At 40.1% G+C, this 27,417-nt stretch overlaps 1 protein-coding gene across 1 annotated transcript; it reads left to right on the forward strand.

Moving 5' to 3' along the window:
• Nucleotides 1-48: 48 nt before the first annotated feature.
• Nucleotides 49-8,942, forward strand: LOC102717726 (tryptophan decarboxylase 2). Its single transcript, XM_006657585.3, has 13 exons — nt 49-153; nt 279-435; nt 2,049-2,121; nt 2,289-2,519; nt 3,024-3,187; nt 3,643-3,783; nt 4,979-5,038; nt 6,480-6,644; nt 6,798-6,854; nt 7,211-7,275; nt 8,046-8,169; nt 8,291-8,428; nt 8,530-8,942. Coding segments are annotated over exons 1-13 (1,500 nt in total). The 5' UTR covers nt 49-151; the 3' UTR covers nt 8,653-8,942.
• Nucleotides 8,943-27,417: the final 18,475 nt, after the last annotated feature.

Below are 27,417 nucleotides of genomic sequence, written 5' to 3' on the forward strand. Positions count from 1 at the left end.
GATCGGCGGCAGCAGCACTGCATATCCCCCGGGTCAGGAAGCCACAAAAATCTCATTCCCCCGAGCTCGCGCCTGCTCGGCTTCTTCGGCTCTTCCTCCCCTATCCCGGCCGCTTCCTTCGCTCGCCGCCGGCATCCTCCTCCTCCTCGCCATGTAAGCATCTTACCGCCGTCCTCTCCGGCTGCCCCTTCGTCGCTCTCCTCGCGAATGCCTCTTTCTTTTCGTTTCGTTTCTCTGTTTGGTTTCTTGATTTCGTTCGTTCGTTCGGTGTTACCAAGGGAGGGAGGTGGCACCAGTAACGGCGGCGGCGGCGGTGAAGGGTGGCTGCGGCCGATGGACGCGGAGCAGCTGCGGGAGTGCGGGCACCGGATGGTGGATTTCGTCGCCGACTACTACAAATCCATCGAGGCCTTCCCCGTCCTCAGCCAAGTCCAGGCGAGCACTCACTCCCTCTTCCTTCAGAGTCCTGACAGATTCCTGTAGAGCCTGTTCAAACACACTAGTATATTAGTACGATAGGACAACATGTTAGACAAATAGTACTTCAGTTAAGAATGACTCGTCAATACATACCCTGTGTCATGTCCTCTGGCTTTTACCCATCGGCAAGTAGCTGTAGCTATACTTTCACATTTTTGTTCTGTACGATGAGCTGCACATTTTGTCACTTCTATCGGCTAAATAAACAAGTGGGTGAATGCAACCACTCTTTGCAAATTGGGTGAAAATAATAATGCGGCCACTTGTGGCTGCCTACGTTGAACTAATGAATTCCTTTCCCTCATTATTTTTTCTTTTTTTGGGGGGTGCTTGATATACATATGTTTTTAATTGGTGCTTGATATACATATGTTTTTAATTTTGCATGTTTCAGTTCTGTCTATATTGTTTCCATAATAGAAGTCAGAACTGCGATAGCTTTCAAAATGGTGTGGTGTTTTAGAATGAAGTTTCATTGTTCACTGATTTGTTAGCAGTAAAACATGCCATTACATTTTGATCATAAAAGGATAAAATCAATACCTGCATATTTTCACATTTTTGAAAAAAAACATATTATACCTTTTGTTTTCAAAAAAAAAAAACATCTCCATGCCTTAATTTATACCGTGTAGAAAAAATCACTTTGGTTATTGAAGCTGCATAAAATTGTATTTTTTGTTTTTGAATTTTACATATTCATTCAAGAAAACCAAGAAAGCAAATGCTGCAAAAAAATGCCAAGGAACTAATGAAGTCAAACCGTTTATTTAGGTTGTCTTGTGTTCTAGGGCGAGTGAAAAGTATGGAAGATGGTCCACTTGTCAGTCCTACATTGTAATGCTTTTTATTGGAAAACAGTAGGGGAGGTGTAATTAGTTTTTGAGAATTACAAGGTTTATCTACAGGCAGAAGTTTACCACATTGTAATTATTATAGGTATTTTATTGAGGACAAAATGTATGGAATATACATTGTCCTGGTTGCCACGCACTTACTCACCCACACCCTTGATATCAAGTTATCAGCTGTGGAGGCATACATCATGCCCTTTATAGTTCAGTATCATTTTTTTTCGAGCGGACCCACTTGAATTTCATTCAATAAAAGCTAAGAACCGGTATAGTTCAGTGCCATTTATATCATCAACTGTCGAAGTATCATTTATTTCATTCCAAACAAGTAACATACAGCAGTTGGGCCTCTTCTCTACCCTCTTGTCTTTGTTTCTTTCTGTTTATTGCTTAATCTAGTTCTTAGTCTGCCAGTTTAATACTCTATTTTAATTGTAGAACAATGTATCCTTCATGTTTTGAAGGGGTGAACTGGTAATGTTGCCAGTATTAACTGTTAAGAACTAAGAGAGCCGACATGTTTAATGTACTTTTACCTAGAGGAAGGTTTACCCTTTTATTTAGATAATGGGTCGTAAAACCATCTGACTTTTGCATCCAGGAATGCACACTGCTTCAATTATTATTATAGTCATTGGTTCTGTTATGGAATATTGTTGCCACTCGGCTAAGGTTTCTGTTTCCATGGCCACTGATTGAGCAACTTCTTTGCAGCCAGGATATCTAAAGGAAGTTCTTCCAGATTCAGCCCCGAGAAAACCTGATACTTTGGATTCCCTTTTTGATGGTGATGACCTCTTTCACTCCATTTTCATGTAATATAAAAGTTTACTCTCCATTATTGATATTTGATAATCAATACACTCATCTGTGTTACTTGTTCATCAAATGTACCTCCGTAGGCTAAACACAAAGAACACTTCATGTTTTCTGATAAAATTCTCATGTGTGCAGATATTCGAAACAAGATAATACCAGGAGTAACACACTGGCAAAGTCCAAATTACTTTGCTTACTATCCTTCAAATAGCAGCACTGCTGGATTCCTGGGAGAGATGCTTAGTGCTGCCTTTAACATTGTTGGCTTCAGTTGGATAACCTCTCCTGCTGCTACTGAGCTAGAGGTTATAGTCCTAGACTGGTTTGCAAAAATGCTTGAGCTTCCAAGCCAGTTTCTGTCAACTGGTAAGGCATGTTATCTATTAGCTAAAATTGCATGTTTTTTAATTTGGTTCCTATGTAATACTGTAGTACCATATAACTGATTGAAATACTACATGTGGAGCTTCCCAATTTAACAGTTTCAATTTCTGACTTCCCAAAAGAGGAAATAGGAGTTGCTATAGGCAACGATAAATTGCTCTTGTTTTGAGTTTTGCATATTAAAATGTGTTTCAATATATCTTATGGAGTTATTTTTCTTATTTCCTTATTCTTAGTCAGTATTGGATATTTGGTACAGTTTTGCATTTGAGTCCTGAACTAGTTGTGTGCTCTATTTCATCATCTTTCTCAGTGTGCTACTGTATATCCATATCAGACAACGTGAAATTTGTATTCTACAGCAAAAATGCCCGTGAAACAATAGTTATTATGTAATTTATAAATATCTCTATCATAAGTATAGATGGTTTATTTTTTTCTTGCACAAGTTGCCTACCTGAGTTTCTCCTTTGCTTCTCTTTGTAGCTCTTGGTGGAGGAGTAATACAGGGTACCGCCAGTGAAGCTGTTCTTGTTGCACTATTGGCTGCACGAGATAGAACTTTAAAGAAGCATGGGAAGCAATCCCTTGAAAAGTTAGTGGTTTATGTATCTGACCAGACACATAGCGCTCTGCAAAAGGCATGCCAGGTATGAAACTGAACATGTCTGACTTGGCATCTCAACGATGAATAACCAGTTCTCTAAAAGGTTTTTATTTTCTGTAGCACATGCACTCCTTATGTCCAAAATAACTTGTCTCATTCTCTTCCTCAGACTTCTATTAGCAAAATAAGAAATTAAAATTGTGTAGTAAATTTTGTATGTGTTATACTCCCTCCATTTTTTTATGACACCGTTGGCTTTTACATCTACATTTGACCATTCGTCTTATTTAAAAAAATTATATAATTATTTTGTTATAATATGAGTTATTATTATAGGAACTTTAAGTATGACTTATAATTTTGCATATTTGGATTAAAATTTTGAATAAGGCAAACGGTCAAACGTAGATTCAAAAGTCAACGGCATCCTATCAAAAATAACAAAGGGAGTATTAGTTTCTAATTTATGTTTTTTAATTGCCATACTTCTGCTTACAGATTGCAGGAATTTTCTCAGAGAACATCAGAGTTGTAATCGCTGATTGCAATAACAACTATGCTGTTACACCAGAGGCAGTTAGTGAGGCCCTTTCCGTAGACCTTACTTCTGGTTTGATACCATTTTTCATCTGTGCAACAGTAAGCAATTAGCTTTGCTTTCTTCATATGCCAGTTTTCTAGACCTTGACATGTTTCGGACTTGCATGCTAGTTTGGACATGACACTTCAACTTCAGTTATTGTATTGTTTCTAGTAATCCCTCCATCCTGCTATATGATTCCATTTACATGAATCTATAGTTTCACAATGCAATTCCATTGAGAAAATCAAGTTGTTGCTATATTTTCATTCTCCAGAAATTGGATAGCTCTAGTATACAATTTGTAAAGAGATAGAAATAGACTGGGAGAAAGGAGGAGCATGACATGGAAAGTTAAAGATAAATGGCTATACAATCTATACAATCAAATATATCCTCTAATACCAGTTAATAGGGGTCTGTATGGTCCAATGCCATAACATCCACATGGGTAAATTCCCTATGTACCCTTGAAAATTCTCTCACTCCGTTCTATACCCATGAAATTTTAACTTGATCCCTTCCATGCCCTTGCCGTTACATTTTCCTTCATTTCATTGTGAAGTTTGTGGCGAATGTCTTTAATGCCCTTGATGATTTAGATTTGAATATAAGCTTGAGAAACGATTGAAAATTTTGTTTGAGTGCATACTATATTGTATGCGTTTTATGTAACTAATGAGACTAAATAATTAGTGTGGAAAATTTTGACATGAATTTTAAAAATAAAACAATGTAATAAATTAAAATTTTTATTTAAATTTAATAGGAAAATAGATTTTTTTGATCGGGAGCATTCTTAAAAAAAATTAATAGGACAATAGATTTGGTATTCGTTCATCTGTATGTGCTATGGGTTTGGACATTAAATTGCAGGACACATAGTCACATATTGTTAACCCATCTCATTATATTTTGGACTCATGGTCATGCATGCTATATTGAATTATATCTTCATTTTAGTCACAAAGCATGTTATTGGTTTGTCTTGTGTGCTGCAGGTTTGGCTTACTTCTTTTATTATTAATGCTATCAAACTTACCTACTTAATTATTAGTATTCATAAAACCTAAGGTCAATAACTTTGCAGCTTTAAACATAAGTTTAATATTTTGTCTTTAATTATTCTTACCATGATTTGTGATGATCCTAATAGCATTTTTGACAATAATTTCTCTTCATTGGCACAAGAACAATTACATTATCTCTATATGCATGAAAGTTTGTTTTTCTTAAAAAAGTAATTTATTGCAGGTTGGTACAACATCATCATCAGCTGTGGACCCCCTGCCTGAACTAGGACAGATAGCAAAGGTATTCATACCTGATAGATAAGTACCAAATGATGAAAGATTAACATATTAAATATTTAAATGTGATCTGGTATTAAAATGCCTTTCTAGTTGCTAAAATCCAAAGAAAACACATGTTAATCTGACTATAAAAGTTTAGCGTTCTCCATTGCTGTAATTTCATTAAAAAAATACTATAGAAAAACATTACTAATCTTTATCAACTGGGCATATAATGTGGTTTTTTTTCCTGCTATGTGAAGAGCCATTACTCATTCCGTGAGGAAATCCTGCAGCTGCAGTTGCATGAGCATATTCTATTCCCATCACATTCTGCTGTCCTATACAGGATTTGAAATCTAGATAATACCTTGTTGGTTAATGGTGACCTGCAGTAGTCTCGGTTGGGACCAGAATAAGAAAGAATTTTTTTTCTCGAAAACGCAAGAGAATTGCCTTTCATTTCATTACGTGGAAGAAAATAAAGGAAAACATTTTGATGCTTTTAAATCTCCCAAGCCACTAAGATAACCAAGGAGTTGAGCCTTTTCGCACATCTTTTGGCCAGTATTTTGTAGCTTGGCTCCACCACCTCAAAAGACGACCGGTTGAAGGTTGAGGCACTACATCAGAGATCCCTAGCTTCAAGAACAGTGCTGTCCACACTTGGCAGGAAAAGACAGAAGAAATCAAAATGTGTTGGATGGATTCTTCACTTCGATCACAAAGGGAACAGGCCACGGGGTGCTGCAGTCCTCGCTTCGCAAGCCAGTCAGTTGTCCAACATCTATTACTGACGGCCAACCAGAGGAAGAACTTACAGCGAAGAGGAGCCCAACTCTTCCAAATGTGTTTCCAAGTAGCAAACTTGATCAATTCCAAGAAATAAGCTTCATAGGTAGATTTACAAGTATACATTGCATCAGCGGTTAGCTTCCAAACATGCTGGTCTTGTACATCTTGTAGCAGAACCACCTCTTCTACCAACGACCAAATGGTCAAGTACTCATAAAGGACCTGAAAAGATAGTCCCCCATGTATGTCAGCCACCCATCTCCTGTGTTTCCAAAGCCTGTGCCACAGTACGTTGCTTTCTTGCCCTCTTGGAGATCAAGGCAAAGAGATTAGGGGGCAGCTCTGCTACTGTTTTCCCTTCAGCCAAGAATTCATCCTGTTTCTGTTAGAACTTAGCTATAAATTTTGTACTGATATAAAATTTCATGCTATTTTCTAATTGACGTCTCAAGAGATAGCAACACCTAGTTTTACCAGTTTTCAACTAGGGAATAGTTATTATCTGCACCTCCTCACTCTGCTGTCTTTTCTGGAACCATTTTATGAAAACTTGATTTCAGAATAAGAATTCTGCAATTATTTTGTTAAGTAAAACATATCAATCTGCAGATGTCTTGGTCATATATAATTAAATGTTGATTGCTTGTTTAACCATTTGTTCTTGTTAGTCCCATGACATGTGGTTCCATATTGATGCCGCATATGCTGGAAGTGCTTGTATATGCCCAGAGTACCGACACCACCTCAATGGAGTGGAAGAAGCTGATTCATTTAATATGAATGCACACAAATGGTTCCTTACTAACTTCGATTGTTCATTGCTTTGGGTTAAGGTAGGCTAACCATCTATTCAGTTTGCATAACATGTTTTCTTAATTTTAATTTCATAAAGAATCTATTTTCTTTGTTTTGGTCCCAAGTATATCAGTATCTTACTATGGTATTATTTCATTATTGCTTATGACAAATGGAAATCGTGCTAACAGGATAGGAGTTTTCTCATACAGTCATTGTCTACGAATCCAGAATTTCTCAAGAACAAGGTTAAAGTTCTTTCCTTTTCTAAGTTTATGTGGATAGTGAATACTGGATTTGTTATACTGTTTAAGAGATGTTTTTGTTTGGATGGTTTATGATAAAATAATAATATGTGTTTCATAAAACCAAATATACAAATTCTGCTTTGCAGCACTTAAATGTTTTCTTGTGATATAGTAAAGACTATTCAGGGATTGAATTTAACATGTGTTGAAAAAATGCCTTTTATTCAATTAAGAATAGAAAAATGAATGCAGAAGCCCATTATTCTGCTAGACATTTTAATGAAAGTCATGTTATTTCTAATGAAAGAAATATATTTTTATGTGGCACCAATGTGGAACAATTATCTACTTTTCAGGCTTCCCAATCTAGTTCAGTTGTTGATTTCAAAGATTGGCAAATTCCACTTGGACGACGCTTTAGGTGAGACAGTTTGGCAGTTTCCATCATCATTTTTATACTTTACGATTTATCTCTGATAGATTTACCATTTTATGTCCATTTGATATTTTTCTAAGAAAAATAATGCAACTACATGGTTACAGATGTTTTGAAGTTTCAAACTATTTCACGTATAGTGTGATAAGTTAGTAAAGTTACAGATGTGTGTTATCGTAGTTGTGATTGGAATCCAGGATCCAGAAAGAACTGTTGTCAGTTGCTCTATTTCCTCAGAGAGATGAGACTTTAACCATGTTTCTACAGCCTTTTATTAATACAAATTAATAAAATTGTAATAGATTTCAATTACTTTTTACTAAAAATAGATTTTCTTAATTATGATCAGGGTAATTCTATGTTTGTGATTATTTTACTTTGCTAGCAATTAAATTTACAACTGCTTAAAGTTATGCTCAATTATACAAGGTGTGCACCATTAGTAATTCCGATGTGTATGTCCTAAATGCAATGTTATGCATTATGGTTCATTGCAAGTTATGATTTTGTAATTCACAGTTATTTGCTCTGCAATCCCTGTAATAATTGGCTGTATCTTCTTTGAAGCAAAGGCCAGAACAAATTTCATTATCTAAAAAGAATGACTCATTGCAAGTTGTTGACCTAGATATTGGTTTACACCTCACGCATTATCATGCATTGCATGTTGTTCAAGATATATATATATTTATGCAATCGGCTCCTTGACCAATTGGATATATTTCCCTTATCAAGCAAAGAGCCTTTTGTTTCAGATCACTTAAGCTATGGATGGTCTTGAGACTTTATGGTGTGGACAACCTACAAAGTTATATTCGGAAACACATACATTTGGCTCAACATTTTGAGCAACTTTTGATCTCTGATCCAAGATTTGAGGTAAAAGAAAAGGGAAGCCAACTCTGTCCTCGAGACTAGTATACTGTCTTTCATAGTTTGAAAACAAAAGTGTAGCTCTGTCTTTATGTTATCTTGAGATATTTCCAAATCATTGGTTCAGGTTGTGACTCCAAGGACTTTTTCACTGGTTTGTTTCCGACTTGTGCCTCCCACTTCTGTCCAAGACAATGGCCGTAAATTGAATTACGACCTGATGGACGCTGTAAACTCAAGTGGGAAGATCTTCTTGTCTCACACAGTGGGTTGCATGCAAATCCTTCAGTGATCATGATATCTACTCACATGAACATTGTATCAGTTTTGGACTCTTATACTTGTTTCTGCCTTCTTGATGAACAGGTTCTTTCTGGCAAGTTCATCTTGAGGTTTGCAGTAGGAGCGCCGCTTACAGAGGAGCGACACGTGGATGCCGCTTGGAAGCTTCTACAGGATGAGGCCACCAAAGTCTTGGGAAATGTGTAGCGATAAGTGAAATACCAGTGCTGTGCTCACAGATTCAGCTCATTGTTTGCCCTTCGATCGTCGAAGGTGCCAAAGTTTATACAAGAGAAGTTTCAGATAAGCTGCAGCTGCCTACTGTTATTGTAGTGGCCAATAAATGGTAGCATGATTTATTCAGATATGCCATAAGAATACATAGTAATGCATTTGTCTGATTCGTTCTATGTGTTAGGTCAATTGACCTGCAATTCTTTCAAGTTGAAATTAAACTTTCTGCAGTATACTCCATACAGGGTGGTGAGAGGTGGCAGTAGAATATTATTACCTCTGTTTTATAATAAGATGTTTGATTTTTCTGGTTGTAACATTTGATCATTCATCTTATTTAAAAATTTAGTATAAATATAAAAATGATAAGTTGTGCTTAAAGTTCTTTTTTGATAATAAATTAAGTCATAAACCAAATAAATTATATTTTCATAATTATTTGAATAAGATAAATGATCAAACATTGCAAGGAAAAAAGTCAAACATCTTATATTATGAAACGGAGGGAGTACGTACATTAATTTTTCTTATCCAGAAAACACGCGCAGCTCGCCTTGTTGTAGGCCTCAAAGAAAAGCTTCAGTGTCACAGCTTGTGTTGTGTCCAGCGGTTGAGTCGAGTTTTCAATTAGATTTGATTGGAATTTAAGAGAAATGGTAGTCAGGCGGAGAAAGCTCCAAGAGCTTTGCCCCCTTCATAATCAGATCCTCGCTTTGCCCTTGATTGCTAATTAATTACGTTAAGTTTGGGTTCATATAATCCATTCGTATGATGCTGGTGCCAGATTCTGAATCCTAATCGTTTCCATCATGAATTGGCGAAGCGTGTAAGGAAATAGAGTAGATGGTATATGAACGTGTATTTTCAACATCTAATAATATATGCATATATATTATTTTTTGAAACATTTTGATACAAAACCTATAGCTCCTCGAAACAAATTGCAAAAATTAAGGAATTTTGTTATAGATGTCTCAAAAACTGCGATTTCATGATATTTACTCAAAACTTAACATAGTCTAGAGATTTGCTCCAGTCTAATAAAAAGTATCTCGAGTTTTTTTTTGTTAGACCGGACTTTTCATAATTTCTTTGTAGTGGCACCATTGAAAGCCAAACTTTTCAGTGGCATATCAATTTCAAAGCTAAGATTAGGTATATGCATGTTATCCGTCTGAATATAATTTATACTGCATATTACTGTACAACAGAGAAGTTTTCTGCACGCATATAAAAGCAGGGGGAGAAAAAAAACCAAACCAATGAATTTGAGACTGCCAGGGACAGTTTTTTAACATATAGATGGGCATCCACACAATCTAAATAGTTGTTAAAAATATTAAAAAATTTGATAAGATAGATTAATATAAAATATATTAATGCACAGATATGCAAGTTTAAATTCAGTTTCTACCCTTTGGTAGAAATAAAACTAAAACTAGTACATATACTCATGTCTACGTTTATACTTGTTATATTTTTTGTTATAACTTATATAAGACGAACTTTAACTCACATATTTCGCATATTAATCTACTACCTCCGTTTTTTAATGTAAGATGTTTGAATTTTTAAGTTATAACGTTTGACCATTCGTTTTATTTAAAAATTTAGTATAAATATAAAAAATAACAAGTTGTGCTTAAAGTTCTTTTCATAATAAAATAAGTCACAAGCAAAATAAATAATATTTTCATAATTTTTTGAATAAGACAAATAGTTAAACATTAGAAACAAAAAAGTCAAACATCTTACGTTAGGAAACGGAGGAAAATATTATTTAATTTTTTTAATATTTTTTAATAACCATTCAAGGTGACATGGGTGATGTCCAACCAAGTGCTACTAAGAACACTTTCAGGTCAGGTATGAGAGAGTACCACACTTCTGTTTCCTGTGTGGCTTCATTGGCCACTCTGATAGAGCTTGTGTTAAGAAGATGAATGAGGATGAGATCCCTATGCGGTACTCGGCGGATTTGAGATGTTCTCCACTACGTCAGTTTGAGAAACGGGTTGGGCGTGTCCAGGCGAATCCCTCCCACAAAGTTAATAGGGGGCTACAGTTTGATCAGGCAGGGAATACCAATTCTGCTAGCTCAAACAGGAATCAGAAAACACCAAGTCAAGTTGACATCAATGATGACTTCGATACTCGGGAGGGCGCTAAGGTCATTGATGATAACGAACTTGCAAAACAGGCCAGCAACATTAGCTTGAATGGTGATCAGCAGACGAGGGGAGAAGAAGAAAGTGGCAAGCAGACAACGCAAGATAAGGAGAAAAGGGTGCTGAAGCCAAACAGTAGCGAGATGATCCCAGCCATCAGGGATCTGAAATTTAACCTGGAATCCAAAGGTGATTCTTCGGCTAGCGAGGAGATTACTTCCCAGAGGAAACGACCAGTCGTTCCTATGGATGGTGAGGTTCAGCAGGTGCAGAACCCAAATAATGCCTTGGTGATTTTTGATGCTGTGCCCGAGGGGAATGTACAGAAGAAACTGAAACAGTTTGAGAAGAATGGCTCCTGTTCGAACAACTACAAGAGGAAGGGGAAGACAACACCAACACAACATTTGGCACCTGTCACGGATGCCGTCGACACCCTGACGGGGCGAGTTCAGCCCCGTCAGGAGAAATGAGTTGCCTCAGCTGGAACTGTCGTGGAATAGGGAATGCTATGACAGTTCGGGAGCTCACTGCTTTGGTAAAAGCAACTAATGCCCAGATTGTTTTCTTGTGTGAGACTAGACAGAAAGTGGAACGTGTTTGTCGTCTTAGGAACAGATTAGGATTAAAAGGCTTTACTGGTGTTAGTAGTGATGGGCTTAGTGGTGGTTTAGCGTTATTTTGGCGTGAAAGTTTGTACTTGGAAGTCAAGGAGGTTAATGAAAGCTATATCAGTGTGTATGTGCGTTTGTCACCGGATGCACCCCTATGGCATCTTACTTGTGTTTATGGTGAGCCGAGGACTGAGAACCGCCATCGCATGTGGAGCAAACTGATTGCCATTAGACAATCATCCAATGTGCCGTGGGTGATAATTGGGGATTTTAATGAAGCTTTGTGGCAAGTAGAGCACCTGTCTGTAGTACGAAGATCTGAGTCTCAAATGCAGGCCTTCCGTGATGTTTTGCAAATTTGCCGAGTTGCTGATTTGGGTTTTGAAGGCTTGCCTTACACGTATGACAACAGACGGGCAGGAACACGAAATGTCAAAGTCCGGCTGGACCGAGCACTTGCCGATGATAGTTGGCGTGATATTTTTACTGAAGCAAAGGTGGTTCATCAAGTGTCACCATGCTCAGATCACAGCCCAATTCTATTGAAGCTAATGGGGGCAGTACAGGATTGATCCAAAGCACAAAAATGTAAGCATTATGAGATTTTCTGGGAAAGAGAGTCCGAAATTCATGATGTAATTGCTGATGCTTGGATCAATGCGGGGTCAAAGTCTGACTTACAGGAGGTGAGTATGGCGCTAAGGAATGTGATGGATTCGCTGCAGCGCTGGAGTAAAAAGAAGTTTGGGAATGTGACTCGTAAACTGGAAACACTGCGACAGGAGTTGCATGATGCCATGGCTAGTAATGCTGATATGAGAGCTATTAGAAAGATCAATGATCAAATGAATGAACTCCTGTATCGAGAGGAAATGCTATGGTTACAGAGATCACGTATTAGCTGGTTAAAAGATGGTGATAGAAACACAAAATTCTTCCACAGCAGGGCAGTTTGGAGGGCGAAGAAAAATAAAATCACAAAGTTAAGAGATGAAACTGGCACTGTGCACACGGACAGACAGAAAATGGAGGAGCTGGCAATCGGTTACTTCCAGTCCCTATTCACCCGAGACTCAAACCTTGTTCCTGATACTGTGGTCCGACTTTTTGATGGAAAGATTAATGATGAGTCAAACAACCAGCTGTGTGCTGATTTTACAGATGAAGAGATATCGACAGCCTTGTTCCAAATTGGTCCGATTTAGGCGCCTGGGCCGGATGGATTCCCGGCCAGGTTCTATCAGAGGAATTGGGATACTATGAAGGTCTCTATTATTGCTGCAATCAAGCTGTTTTTTGTTACAGGGGTGATGCCGGAGGGGGTCAACAACACTGCCATTGTTCTTATTCCAAAGGTGGAAAATCCACTTGAATTAAAAGACTATCGCCCTATTAGTCTTTGCAATGTGCTGTATAAAGTGGTCTCGAAATGTTTGGTTAATAGGATGCGTCCACTACTGGGGGAGATAATTTCGCCGAATCAGAGTGCATTTGTGCCGGGGCGGCTGATTTCGGATAATGCCTTGATTGCTTTTGAGTGTCTACATTCCATCCACCAGAACAAGAAGGCGGAGAATTCGTATTGTGCGTATAAGTTAGACTTATCAAAGGCCTATGACAGAGTTGATTGGCAATTCTTGGAAATGACGATGCTAAAGATAGGGTTCTCTCACAGGTGGGTCAATTGGATAATGCAATGTGTGACCACTGTGAGCTATCAAGTCAAAGTTCAATGGAACCCTATTAGATGCATTCACTCCAACTAGAGGACTCCGACAGGGCGATCCTTTATCCCCTTTCCTGTTTTTGTTTGTAGCTGATGGCTTGTCTAACTTGATGAATAAGGAAGTCCAAGAAGGAGGGATCTCACCTATCCGAGTTTGCAGAAGAGCACCCGGGATATCACACCTCCTTTTTGCAGATGATACCTTGTTGTTTTTTGAAGCAAAAGCAGCACAAGCAATCAAAATCAGGGAGATACTGCACAAGTATGCACAGGCTACCGGGGAGCTGATCAATCCTTCTAAATGCTCCATTTTATTTGGCAAGGCGTGCCCTGACCAGCCAAAGGACGATGTCAAGAACATACTGCAGATCTCCGGCGATAACTTCGAAGATCTCCGTCAGGATTTGGCGTGATCCATGGATTCCACGGGATTCCACTAGAAGAGTTATAACGCCCAAGGGGAGATGCCGGGTTAAATTGGTGTCCAGCTTGATTAAAGTTGATGGTTCATGGGATGAACAATTAATCAGACAGATCTTCCTTCCCATTGATGTGGATGATATTCTGAAGATCCGCATTGTTGGCCACCTTGACGATGATTTCCTTGCCTGGCATCCGGAGAGAACTGGATCATTTACTGTAAGATCAGCGTATAAATTGGCACTGAATAATAATCTCTCTGACCAAAGTACTGGGGAAACTAGCTCCAGCATGGATGGAGGGCGTAAGTGCTGGGACACTATCTGGAAAACCCCTGTACCGCCGAAGGTTCGTATTTTTGCTTGGAGAGTAGCTACTGACTGCCTACCCACACAAGTTAATAAGCGGAAACGGAAGCTAGAGAGGATTGATACGTGTCCCTTGTGTGGTATAACATCAGAGGATGAATTCCATGCGCTGTGTGGTTGTACATATGCCACTGAACTTTGGCGAGTGATGAAGGATGTGTGGTGTCTCCCGGATGCAGATAGCAGCCGTGGTGTCGGCTCTGAATGGCTCCTGTTGATGCTAGCAAATTGCTCAGATTTGGGAAGAACGCATCTGTTGATGCTCATATGGAGAATATGGTTTGTTCGCAATGAAGCCGTCCACGGCAAGCCAATGCCCTCTATTCAAACTTCAAGACATTTCCTGCTGAGCTACCTGGACTCCATTCTGCTGATTAAACAGCACCCGGGGACAAGTATTGAAAAAGAAAAGCAAGTGATTGATCGAGACAGGCTATGCACAAGGAGTCACTCCTCTAATCGTGCTGCCACCCAGGTGCCAATGGTATGGGAGAAGCCCCAGACAGGGTGGACCAAATTAAATGTTGATGGCTCTTTTCACATGCAGGACGGGACGGCTGGAATTGGACTGATCTTGAGGGATAGTGACGGGGGTGTGATCTTCACATCCTGCAGGGCACTAGGTACATGCCACGATGCTTTTGAAGCTGAACTGATGGCCTGCCGTGAAGGGTTGCTTCTAGCATCGTCTTGGACTCTTCTTCCAATCATCCTGGAAACAGACTGTGAAGAGGCAGAGAATGTAATCATTTCTTCGATGACCGACCGATCGAGGCTGGCTCTTCTAGTGAGAGAAGTTCGACAGATTATCTCTGGAAGGCGGAATGTGTGTTAGGAAGATTCACCGAACTCAGAATAGAGTTAGTCATGTTCTTGCTAATCTAGGAAGAACAGGTTCTCATACCGGCTTCTGGTTTGGTCATGAGCATAATCCTGTTCAACAGTACATCCTAGACGATTGTAACTCTACTATTTCTGAGTAATATATTTCCCCCTTCCCCGCAAAAAAAAAAAGAACACTTTCAGTTTCACTGCGTGCTGATTTCTGCTGCCGAAATCAGATCCGAATCCGCCTTTCTCTTTCCTTCCCAAGCTCCGAATCCGAAGTGGAAGAAGAGCCGAAGAAGCATACATGAATCGAATCGACAGGCGGTGCCTGAATTCCACCTGCAGGCGGCGGCTGGTCGACAGGACTTGGCCACCGCCCGTCGACTCCCGCGGCCAAGGCGGGGCCCAAGCCCCGCGCTAGCCGCTCCCACGACGGTGCCGCCGCCACAGCCACCGCCACCATCACCACCTTGCGTGCAGCCGCCTCCTCCAAGCGCTCCTCAGCCACGGCAGCGGCCAAGATCGGCCCGCCGCAAGATCGCCATCACCGACTGCCTGGCCGTCCGTGCTCCGCGGAAGAAGACCGGGCCTTCGCTGCGCCGTCGGAGGGGCCTGCCGGAGCTGCAAGTGCGGACGGCCAAAATATAGCAGCAGTAGCTAGCTGCCCACCAGTGTAGTAGTTCGTCGTGCTCGACTAGCTGCTAGCAGCGAGCGCGGGAACCTGACAATTGAACCGAATAAATTTGTAGTAGAGCCTGCTTCTGCTTGTGTATAAACCTATTTTTTTTATTCGGTTCAGTTCACAAGCATGGGTAATTTGGTACCCCTTTTGTTTGATGTTAATGTGTTATAATATGTTTTAATTTTCCTTAGATTTATTTACAAAGATGTGCAGAAATATGTCACGCACTTGTTTTTAATAGAGCACACACCTCGCAAGTGTGTTCTTGTCTGTTTTTTCATTCCCTCCGTCTTCTTCTCTCACATGTGGCTTCTCCCTCTCTCTCTCATAGTATTTAAATTATTAAATCAGATTCATTTATTATAAAAGGGTGAGTCTAATCACGACATGATTCGTTCAATTGCCCATAACTACAGGTGATTGTTTGAATTACTCCGATCAAAAGTGGACAACTTTACTTACAAGACAGCCCCAACGTACGGACACGTATATCAGTATGCCACCACGCATCCCGATGATAGACCATGACATAGCCGTCTGCATTGCACCTTCCATACCATTTCCCTAATTGAGTATATTACCCTTTGTCATGGTAAATGCAGCAGTCGATCAACCCTTGTCTGGGCTGACACAGCTTTTAACCTTTCTCTCTCGTAGTAAATAAATTACTACACACATAGTAAATAAATACTTACGAGATATTGATCTAGACACATCCAGCATAATTTATCTTATATTAAAGATTTCACTGCCGCTACTTATACATAATTAAAGTGTGCGGATTGGATATCGGGGATGATTTCTCCCATAGTAATTAAGGAATTTACTCCTTTTGCAATAGCTAGGTGAGTTATTTAGTTCTGTACGCTCGTTATCCTGTCTCACAATTTACGATTACTTTAGGTCACATGAGTAATGTTATCATGGAAATAAAGTTAAAGAGTATTGGTACCTTAACTTTGGAGGAGGATGCATGTGGCATATCATTTTTCTTGTTTGACTTTACCTTAGGGCTTCGACACCTAGTCTGCATTACGGAGTCATTTAACACATGTACAAAGGTCAAGCACGTAACAATGTATATGATTTACCTCATAATCATCAGATGAGAGGACTTATCTCTGCCTTCTTTTTTTCCCTTCCTATACTATTGATCGCACAAGCACAAAATAAAGTTAGCGCAACAGTTGTTTTGAAGAAAAATCACAGTAGTAATTCACAAGGCTGACCTGAATTTCTTGTGTTAAATTTTCCATATGAGCACACATTGTTTGGATCTTGGTTGGATTCTCTGCCATGTCTATTGCACATGTACATGCATGTTCCTGTTCAGGAAATTTTTTGAAATATGTGGATGATAAAATTTTGAAACAACCGCGGCCAATGAGTTATCATGTACCGGGTGACTTGATTTATTCGCGTGTGTTTCGGAGCGATTTGCAGTACCGTAATCTTTGGATGCATCTATCGGGAGCTTGATATCATCAACAATCTAGTTTTGAAATGTAAAGATCATTTGTTAATACTAGGTACTTACAAATTATAATTAGAAAAATAAAAGCACATGAGTTACATGAACTAATCCAAACTGTATTTTTACATGGATTCTCGCCTTACTCTCATCCCAATATTGTGTAAGTGGTTTATCTCGTCCTGACTAATCTATGCATGTTTGAATTACAGTTTGCAACAGCGACGTTCTCTTTCCAGTATATAAATAGACATCATATCTATACACGTTACAATGATTAGATTGAGTATTCATCATGGAGCACCCCACGTTGCCTCCATCGCAAGCCGGTAGACGCCAATTGTCTTCGTCGATGGTTACAAGAAGTTGTAGCCATGTCCGTGCAACCAATATCGATGATCATGTTGTAACTGGTGTTGAAGATCCTTTTCGATCACCGCCCCTGCTAAAAAGAACATAGGTAAATGTTAATAGTATTTGGTTGTATTTGGTGCAAATACAATTAATAATTAATAGGCTGGTTATTTTTATAGGTTTCGGGGTTGCAAACCCAGATTCTTTTGAAGTGGGAATCGGTTTCTTATGCAATATTTGACTTGAAAAAAACAAGTAAATATGCTACAACAAGAATTGCAAGAATTTAAAACTGACACTGAGAAAGGATTTGACAATATTGAGATAATTTCGGAGCTTCAAAGCAACAAACTTCAGTACGTGCAGCTTTGTACAAACCTCATGTGTTACTCCCTCCATCCATCTTTGATCAGCGTATAAAAAAAATTGAGAAATCTAAGATTGATCAGCGTATAAGTTGGGAACTCGCTTTTTCCTTGAGCAGGGCGCTGGATTTAATTAATCTCTTCTCTGCCACTGTATTGCATGCTGCATGCCGTTTCCTGTGGCCATACAAGAACGTTTCTTTAGTGCATGGTGCATTCAATGCTATATTCATGGTGCCAGATATTTGTTTTCCTTGGTCTTGGTGCTACAACCTTATGCGCTGATCAAAGATGGATAGAGGGAGTACGTAATATGGTTACAATATATATGTAACACTATATTTTAGAGTGCATGCACTAACACATTCATGGTGAAACCAAATATCTGAGCAAAAGATATATGCAGCAACAATATCCTAGTTCAATTGCAAAATGGTTCCGAGGACCCAAAGTTAGAATTATCACGCGAACAAGTTTTTTGATTTGCACAAAATGTCTTTAGTATATCGTAAGCCAGACTACGAATTTATGTGCACAATGGAGGAGCAATGTGTTGTAGGACAAATTAAATTTTCACACCCTACAAAGCCAATTATTCACATTGATGATGTTGTTTTGACGAGAATTGATTTGGACGGTCTCACCGGAGACTATCCTTGCAAAATTGATAAATCCGTCATGACAAATGTATGTACTTAAAATGTTTTCTTCTATTTTTATCTTTATAAAATAATGTATTATTTGTTCATAGGTCATCAAGGCATTTGTGATGTAATTTGGACAAACTAAATCGTTAGTGTATATAGAAGAAACAATGAACATGGTTACATAGAGGACCCATATGTTGTGACAATGTTAATGAAATATGCTTTTTTGGTGGTCATGACATTACTGATGTGGAGCTCAACAAATATAAAATTGTTGGAAAAAAATACCTCGATCATGACATGTTAAATATATCAACTACAATTTTTCTATTTTAGAATCGCTACATTTATGTTTATGAAATTTCATTGAAATTTTTTATTAGATATTTCTTCCAATATGTACATCCACGAACCATTGGTACGTAGGGTTTATCAATTATACCACACCAATAGGTAAAAAAATTATACCACGCCAGTGGTCCTGGTCCTTGATCAGATATACACATAAACCAAGTTAGACTTGCGGTAAGTTTTCTTAAATATTTTAAAGGGCGCACATAAACCAAGTTATTTTTATAAATTCACTAATTTTAGATGACATGCAGATGAGAGGAATGCAAAAATATATTGACCATGCAATGACCCAAAATCTACAAACAACATTGAAAGATTTTAACATTGTAGCTTGGCTTATCACAATTAGATATAAATTACCCACACAAAAGGACATGTACGATATATACTGGTATAACTCATATATTTGCAAAGTTTCATCCAATGACTAATAATTTTCTTCTAATTATTGGTACAGAACATCTAGCGGACTGTTTGCAACAAAATTTATCATGTATTGGAACGGAGATTGTTTTACCAAAAAAAATTTACCAGCTAAGTTGTCAACTTAGTGCTGAAGAAATGACACAAATTTGCTTTTTACTGATTTAACATGTATTGTTTCCTCATGCAGGAATATATTAACGATTATAGACAAAAGATTGTTGTATCTTGTATCGGTCGCTTGCAAACAAGATAGGACCTTCAAACCAAGCAAATTATAGTGTTGAAGACTCCGTCGAAATATAATGATGGCAGTAGTAGGCATACCTATAGTTATAGTCATATATGCATTTAGTTTCGGACATTTAATTTGTAAGTATTGTTATTATATTTATTCCAAATACACAGACTTGGGAAGCTATATGTGATCTGAAACACCTGCTATTTTACCTTTGATGTACACATGGTATGAGTTGGAGTTGTTGGCTTAAAATAAGAGTAATTAGTGTTTATTATTTTCCAGGGTATAACGGCTGCACAGACAATGAGGGGAAAGTTATATTTTAGTTATAACTTATATAAGACGAATATATCGCACATTAATCTATATTGATAATTTTTTTTATATTTTTAATAACCAGTTAAGTTGACATGGGTGATGTCTAACCAAGTGCTAAAAACACTTTCAGTTTCATTGCGTACGTGCAGATTTGTGCTGCCGAAATCAGATCCGAATCCGCTTTTTTCTTTCCTTCCCAAGCTCCGAATCCGAAGTGGAAGAAGAACCGAAGAAGCATACATGGATCGAATCGAAGTCGGATTCGAACCGCGACGCGCGCCTATAAATGGCGGCAATGCGAATACATGCAGATGCAGCTCGCCTCCTGATCCAAGCGATGGCGGAGATGAAGAAGACGCTGCTGCTGCTGCTGCTGCGGAGCTCCGAGGGGACGGTGCTCCCTGCGCCGGTCTGGGACCACCGCCCGACCGCCGCCGCCGCCCTGGAGCCGGTGGAGACCGGGGTGCCCCTGCGCGTCCTCGAGAAGACCGTGCTGTTCTGGGCCAGGCACGCGCTGCTGGAGGCGACCGGTCGCGAGCACCACGATGGCTGGGACGACAGCTTCCTGCGCTGCCTCCGCCAGGACGGCCTCGCCGTGGAGGCCGTCGCCGCCGCCGTCGGGAGGCTCCGCCTCATCCACGCGCTCGCCGATGTGGTGCCTGAATTCCACCAGCAGGCGGCTGCTGGTCGACAGGACTTGGCCACCGCCGGTCGACTCCCGCAGCCGAGGCGGAGGCCAAGCCCCGCGCCAGCCGCTCCCACGACGGTGCCGCCGCCGCCGCCGCCACCACCACCACATTGCGTGCAGCCGCCGCCTCCAAGCGCTCCTCAGCCACGGCAGCGGCCAAGATCGACCCCCCGCAAGATCGTCATCACTGACTGCCTGGCCGTCCGTGCTCCGCGGAAGACGACCGGGCCCTCGCTGCGCCGTCGGAGGGGCCTGCCGGCGCTGCAAGTGCGGACGGCCAAAATATATCAGCAGTAGCTAGCTGCCCACCAGTGTAGTAGCAGTGAGCGCGGGAAGCGAATAAATTTGTAGAGCTAGCCTGCATCTGCTTGTGTATAAAACTACTTTTTTTATTCTGTTCAGTTCACAAGCATCGGTAATTTGGTACTCTGTTCCGATTTTTTCCTGACGCCATAGACTTTTATCAAACATTCGTTTTATTAAAAAAATATATAATTTTTGTTTATTTCATTATGATTTGATTTATTATTAAATTAACTCTCTAAGTATGATTTATAATTTCATACATTTGGACAAAATTTTTAAATAGGACGAAGGCTCAAACATAAATCAAAAAGTCAACAGCGTCAAAAAAAGCAAAGGGAGTATCTTTTTGTTTGATGTTAATATGTTTTAATTTTCCTTAGATTTTATTTATTAAAATGTGCAGAAGCACATCATGCACCTGTTTTTAACAGAGTACACACCTTTTTCATTCCCTCCGTCTCCTTCCCTCACATGTGGTTTCTTCCTTTTCTCTCTCATAGTATATAAATTATGAAATTAAATTTATTTATTATAAAAGAGTGAATCTAATCACGACATGATTCGTTCAATTGCCCATAACTACAGTCGTGACTGTTTGGACATTTTACTCAGATCAGAAGTGTATAACTTTACTCACGAGACACAGCTCCAACGTACATACCCATATGTCAGTATGCCACTACGTATCCCGATGAGAGGCCATGACATAACTGTCCGCATAATCTCCTTCTAACCGTCCACGTCACCCTGAGGTTGCACCTTAATACTGATTCCCTAATTGAGCAGGCTACCCTTGTGTTATGGTAAATGCGGCAAACGGCAATTGATCGATCAACCCTTCTCCCGGCTTACCCAACTTTTTCGATCGATCAACCCTTCTCCCGGCTGACCCAACCTTTTCCCTTTCTCTCTCTTAGTAAATAAATTACTACATATGCATAGTAAATAAATAGTCACGAGGTATTGATCTAGATCCATTTAGCATAATTTATCTTCCATTAAAGATTTCACTGCTGCTACTACATAATTAAAATGTGTGGATTATATATTCGAGGATGATTTCTTCCATAGTGAGGATTTTACTTTGACTAATGTGAAAAAGAAAGTGCATGAGGCAGGAGAGCGGTGGTGTGGATTCAAGGGGAGTCCTCGGGGCTGTGTGGGCTGGACGACCGAACAGGACCCCAAAAACCATGGGTCCTAACATTTACAAAGTATATTAAGTATATACAATAGTTTTAGGCTTTTTTTAATTAGAAATCAGCCTAAGTTGTCTTGTTTGGCCCAAACTTAGCCTGTTGGAGTCCATGATACAGAAAATGCTGATGATCCTAATCCTAATGATGATCAGCCAGCGATAGAAAATATTGCTGAGCAAGTTCCTAAACAAATTGATATATTGGCAGAAAAGGGTCCTAAAAGAGATTTATCAATTCAGAAAGGTCCTAAGGATAGATTTTCTAGTAGGTTTTCTGCATTATTCTATACTAGAATTCTATCAAATGGAGACGAGTACGATAGAGATTGGCTTGTGTATTCGAAAGAACTTGACAAAGTATTATGTTTTAGCTGTAAAATATTCAATAAAGGGCATCGAAAAGGTAATTTGGCCACTGCTGGATTTAATGGTCGGGCGCATCTCAGTGAAAGACTCAGAGAGCATGAGACTAGTGCAGACCATGTTTTGAATATGGCAGCTTGGTACGATTTGCGTAATAGATTGCAAAAGGACCAAACTATTGATAAATTTGCTCAACAACAACTTGAAAAAGAAAAGGAGCATCGGAGAAAAGTTCTATTCAGAAAAGTGGCCATTGTAAAATTCCTTGGCAAACATAATCTAGCATTTTGTGGTCATAATAGCAAAATTCCTTGGCAAACATAATCTGACATTCAGAACAAGCTCTTCACATCATACCCATGCATCCACCAGCGGCATCCCTATATTGTAAATTACTTGGAAGTAACCGAGGGTTGTTTAATTTGTTTAGTAAAATAGTGGAAAGGGGGGAGCAACTATATGGTGGGAGTAATTTTTTTTTTATCTAGATCAATAATTCATGAGTTATTATTTTACTGAAAATGTTGAGTAATTTATTTACTAATAGAAAGGAAAAAGGAGGAACCACAGGCCCGGAAGTGAGGCCGCGGGAACAAAATAAGCAGGGAGGATGCACATGCTCTATTAAAAATAAACGTAGAGGGCGTTTAAGAGCATCTGTGTGATATATACATGTGTGTGTATATATATATATGGTGGCGCTATGTGACGCGCCACATAGACGATGCGCGCTACGAAAAAACGTAGCGCATCACACAACGATCAACTAACCAACCTCCACGTCAGCTCTCCTTCCCCCCACCACCACCCCCAACAAAACTAATGGAGTTAAAAAATAGCTGACATATACGAGTATTTAAGTTAAAAAAAATAACTTACATGCGTGAGGGTGTTTATTGTAATACGCTGTGAAGTTAAATTTTAACTAATGTCCGTGATTGACGTGGAGTTAATATTTAACTTTTAATTAGGCATATGATGGTTTTGACAATATGCACGTAGAGTAAATTTTTAACTCTTGTGCACATTCTATATGAGATGTCGATCTGTTGTTTGCGGTTTTATTTAGGGTATAGTTATTTTTTTAACTTGTTGTCATGTGTAAAATTGATAATGAATATATCTAACTAACATTTTGAAACAAAATCGCTATGTTTTCTCACCACAAATTTTAGCGAATCAAATCACGTTATTAGTTGCCCTATATAAACTACGTACCCTGCCACCATTAGTCCGCACCCAACTCAACCATAGAAGAAAAACATCCATCGTGTACGATCAAGAAAGCTCCTGCCGAGTGTTCCACATCCACCTCAACCACTCATACCACGCCAGATCACAACGATGGAATATGTGATCTACTAGAAGAATTCCGTGTGTCGGGGCCTCCTCCGCCATTATCCCCAACCTTTCCCCGTCGTCACCGTCAGCGGAAGAAGATGACATGATCTATGTGGGGGATTTGGGATACATGTCTACCCCATGTCCTTCACCCCTGTCGGGCGTCAACAACCTATACCCACCTAAAGACCCCAACGACACCATCATTCTGCACCCCGCTTTTGTTGACAATGATGACATTAATATAATCAATGAGGACATATATAACTTTAGATATACAACCAAAGCCCACCGCGAGATGCTCAGTCATCGACCACCCGGTTCAAGCGGCTTAAACATGGCTGAGGTTTTATTCGCTTCCTTTTATATTGCACGCACACTCTTTTGGTGTTCACGACCATATGTTTTTTTTATGATTTCCTTTTGTACACAACAAGTAATTTTGTTTCAATGTGTTAGGGTTTGCGGTATTTGTCAACCAAGGAATGCTCCCTCATCACTATATATGTGTTTGAAACATATGCACCACAGAACATGTGAGCCTTTTTATTTAATCTTTTTTAAACCATTTTTTTTACACGGGAGTTAGCTTGGTGAATGTTTTAGAGCGTGTTGGAGTACATGTTGTGTTTACGAACACTTGTATGCTATTGTTGTTTTGGTAAAAAAACAATATATCGTAAAATGGATGACCTAAAGTACATCAAGATATGTTTTTAGTAAAAAAATTCTTCATCACTATTTCCCGTATTATAAATGTAACACCTGTGGCTGCCACAACAAAATTATCCAAAACAATATTAAACAATAACCATTAAAGCGTTTATAAAAATAACACCATATACCAAGCTGGATCGAAAAATATAACTTATTGAGACTCATTTACTTCCCAACCAACTGGTCCATCGGCATGGGCGCCGTCATCATCTGTATCACTGATCGCAAAGTCCACGTCCTCATTGCCCATCGACTCCCACTTGTCCTCCAGGCATCCTCACAATGGTGATCTATCGCCCTGACGACTCCTTATTATTCTTGAACCATTACCCCTACCTGAGCAGCCCGTGTTTGTAGCAAGACCTCTCCCCTACATGATCCATGTGGTCTGCCTCTCTTTCTCTTTCCCCTATTTGTAACCTTCCCGATCATATCAAAATTTGCCGGATTTTTTGGGCATGCGTTCGCATAGTGACCATCCCTCCGACGCTAACGCAGCACTACAGCGTGTCAGGTTATGACCTTTTGACTCTGGTGGTTACATACAAATAAAAGAATTACCAATTAAAACCGATCAAACAGAAAAAGGGTATACCCACCCCTTAATTGGTACTCGATGTATGATTCATTGTTGTATATGTTGTTAATTTTTTTAAGCACAAAGTGAGTTGCTTATACTACCAAGACAGTAAATTTTTAACTGATGATGATGTGGACACCTCATTGGTTGTGATCCAACTATATGTGCATTCCAGCAAATGTTTAACTGAGTACTGATTCTGATATTTACAAACACTGAGTGAATTGTTCAAACTACATAGTCAGTCAGAATTTAATTGATATCTAGGTGGTGGCCTCATGTGTTATGACCCAAATGAGGCTGAACTCCGGTAAATGTTTAACTTAGTACGGATGCTAATTTTGTACAAACATTGAGTGATCTGTTTTAAACCTACTGATCCAACAAACTTTTAAATCTAGCACCTCATGGGATGAGATCGAACAATTTGTAGTTCAGTAAAAAATTAACTAAATACACTACGTCCTATTAAAAATTGTTGCAAAAAAAATCAACTGTAAAGGAAAAAGGAAAAAAAAAGGTGCTCACATCGTCGCCTGATGCATCCTTGTCGGCCGACGTAGCACATCGTTTCCTTTTTGGCTTCCGCTGTGCTGCTTGATCCCCCGCCATTGATGAAGATGCTCCACCGCCGGCCACGGATAGAGGCAGCATGACCTCGCACTCAATTTGTGAATCGGCGAACCTAATCCTCTTCACCCTAGCCGGCATTTTCCCGGTTACCTCCATCGGCGTGCCTCTAGATTGCCAAAGAGAATCATTAGCGAATAACCCTAGTTTGCGGTCAGAATGAGATGAGGAAACAAAAGCAAACAACCATAAAAAAATAAAAAGAAGAAGACATGATTGAGTGGCAGAGGATATTGAGAGTTACCTACCGGCCACCTTTGTGGGAGAAGAATCGCCAGGAGGCAACTACGACAGCACCGTCGATCCCCAATACTGACTCTGCGATAAGAGTAGGGATGGCAATGGGTCGGGTCGGGTACAGGCGAAGCAGGAACATACTTGACCTGATACCCGCCCATCTATACTTGACCCGTACCTGAATTGGCTAGAAGGTAAATTGTTGTACCCGAAACCCATGCCCGATGGGCGACCGGGTACCCACTGGGTACCCGGTGGATGAGCTCTGACAGGACGCCGGCCCCCCGCCGCTCCCTCCTTGACAGGCGAGCTCTCCCCCTTCCTCCGCCGTCGGCCTGCCGAGGAGACCGTCGGCCCGCTGTCGGCCTGCCGAGGAGACGCCAACCCACAACCGACATGGTCCCACGCCGGCCTACCGAGGAGACGCCGGTCCACCGCTGACCTGCTGCCTACTTGCACGCCAGTCGCTTGACGCCCGCCCGCTCGCCGTCGGCCTACCCCCGCCCGCTCGCCTCCGGCCCGTCGCCTAGAGCCCCAGGCCCCAAGATCTGGAGAGTTGAGACTTGAGAGAATTAGAGGTAGGTGAGAGAATGAGAGCCTGAGACTGAGAGACAGAGAGAGTGAGAGGTGAGGCCGTGACTCGTGAGAGCGGCGACCGTGTAGTTTGTAGAGATTTTGGATGGAGTTAGGGTTTTCATTTTGGTATATGTAAGATGGGCCAAGTGGGCTAGAATAGAAAAGGTCTATTATATATCCTCTATCTAATTTTCGGGTCAGGTACGGGTTACCCACGGGTAAAATTTGGTACCCGGCTGCTACCCACTATGTTACCGGGTTACGGGCGGACATGCCCACGGGTAAAAACTAGCGCCCATACCCATGCCCGTCGGGTCGGGTACCCGCGGGTACCCATACCCGTGGGCACAATTGCCATCCCTAGATAAGATGGGGTGGTGCTCGCCGTCGACGGATAAGAAAATGAAATGCCCGAAAAAAAGTGTGTGCATTAATAACTACACCGGTTATGGTGTGCCTATACCCTAAAGATTCGCTGCCATGAATTCTGTAACTGCCATAAAACAAGCGGCACGAATTTAATATCCCACCTCTGAGATCGAGGTAAAAAGTAACTCGCTTCATATATCCAAAATACATTGTGCCTTATACAGTATGAGTTAAAAAATAACTAGCTTTGAATTTAGTATAGTGTTACTTGATGGGTGATAGAATTAAAAAATAACTTACTCAAACAAGCACGTCGTATACCCAATCGCGTTGTGCCATATCCAGTATGGGTTAAAAAATAACTAGCTTCGCAGATAGCATAGTGTTGCGTGTTGAGTCTAGAACTAACTCAAAAGTGATTGCCCACTTATTAAACAATGTGTTGGTTGTTTAGTTAAAATTAACTTGCGTTTACTGGCTTGTATTCGTGCTTCAGTAAGTTAAAATTTGACTGAAAAGAATCAAAACTTAACTCAATTTATTTAGGGTAGCCCGCAAGTAATTCAAATAGTTAAAATTTAACTATATCTTGTATAAGCGGGGCAGTTACTCTATTAGTGGGTGGTGTGGGGTCTGGTTTGGTGGTGTGTCACACGCTGTGTATTAAGTAGTGCTCATAGCGCCATATGTATAATGGAGTTAATACTCCCGAACCATAGGACTAGATGAGGTAAGTATTTGGCGTCATTAAACT

This window comes from Oryza brachyantha, chromosome 7, assembly GCF_000231095.2.
Source record: "Oryza brachyantha chromosome 7, ObraRS2, whole genome shotgun sequence".
Lineage (NCBI taxonomy): Eukaryota > Viridiplantae > Streptophyta > Magnoliopsida > Poales > Poaceae > Oryza > Oryza brachyantha.

Bases quoted from the DNA above. Each gene is read 5' to 3' on its own strand.
- LOC102717726 (XM_006657585.3), top strand. The intron at 2,122-2,288 runs GTGATGACCTCT...TCATGTGTGCAG, and splicing joins TTTGGATTCCCTTTTTGATG to ATATTCGAAACAAGATAATA. The intron at 3,784-4,978 runs GTAAGCAATTAG...AATTTATTGCAG, and splicing joins CATTTTTCATCTGTGCAACA to GTTGGTACAACATCATCATC.